Source organism: Sphaeroforma arctica, assembly GCF_001186125.1.
Source record: "Sphaeroforma arctica JP610 unplaced genomic scaffold supercont1.516, whole genome shotgun sequence".
Classification (NCBI taxonomy): domain Eukaryota; class Ichthyosporea; order Ichthyophonida; genus Sphaeroforma; species Sphaeroforma arctica.
The window spans coordinates 21,886-22,993 of record NW_014040042.1 but is presented as its reverse complement, the minus strand read 5'-3'; the positions used below and the strand labels follow the sequence as shown (position 1 = coordinate 22,993).

Here is a 1,108-nt window from a genome sequence, read left to right as displayed (position 1 = left end):
TATATACATAAATATATATAAGTATATATACATAGTTATATAGTTATATATATATATATGTGTGTGTGTGTGTGTGTGTATATTTTTATACATATATATATATATATTATGGATATGTGTATGTTAAAGCGTACATCCTGTTAGGTGCCTATCCGAAGCATTTGGAGAGCGCTCCTGCTAACTTAGACCCCTTTTGGCAACTACTGCCATGAAATCACGCTATGAGCATGTAATTTTTTTAAGCAACTTGTGTATATACGTAGTATGAAATACTCGAGTGTGTACCCTTGCTGGAGGTGGGGGGGGGGGGGGTTTGGAAGGATGACCATGTAGTTTATATGCGAATCATTCAACACCTCCGTTGTGTCGCTTCTGTTAATGTATATCGTCATATTTCTCAGAGCAACTTAATTGGATGTCTGTATCTCGGCATGTCCATTCTTGATATACACCACCCCAATAGTGTTGCTGCTGATACTACACACATTGGCGATGCTGACGAAGGCTCGCATTTTCTGATGTTAAACTGGTCGTGGTTGGTTCTATCTGCTGACACTCTACTCTGGTTTTCGCGTAGGCTATGAACATTGCCCTCGAATCTCATTCATGTCCATTTCCGATGTCCCACTTATTCATTCCTGATATACTAACCATCCAGGTAGTGTTGCAGATGATGCTCGGGTTGGCGATGCAGACAAAGGCCCGTGGTTACTAACACTGGATGCGACGGTGTTTGGACCGTTCATGCAGACGGGTACGTGTGCTGAAACTCGAGAGGTTCTCTACAAAGCTTACCAACACAGAGCAAGTGAATTCGATGCTGCAAAGGTGTGTGTTTGTGGTTGTGTACTGGGATGTATATGTCGGATAGACAATAAACATTCGTATAACAGTGTATATATCTATCCATGTGACCGCATCTGGCTGCACTGACTGAACGGCACAGTATTGTTCTGGAATTCAAGAGATTGCCTACGAGGCTTATCAACACAGAGCAAGTGAACACAATGCTGCAATGGTATGCATGTGCATTTCGTATGTGTATGTTATGATTTTGTATATGAATACTTATACCAGCACATTGTTTATGTGTATTTATATTTATATA

At 40.5% G+C, this 1,108-nt stretch overlaps 1 protein-coding gene across 1 annotated transcript in view; it reads left to right on the top strand.

Annotated features, from left to right (window-relative positions):
- The window catches only part of SARC_06895 (hypothetical protein), a gene marked incomplete at both ends in the record, with an annotated part of 12,135 nt that overhangs the window by 3,726 nt on the left and 7,301 nt on the right, over window positions 1-1,108 (top strand). Inside the window, one exon of the mRNA XM_014299178.1 lies at window positions 659-828. Coding sequence (XP_014154653.1) covers window positions 659-828 — 170 coding nt within the window. The remainder of the gene's footprint in view (window positions 1-658; window positions 829-1,108) is intronic.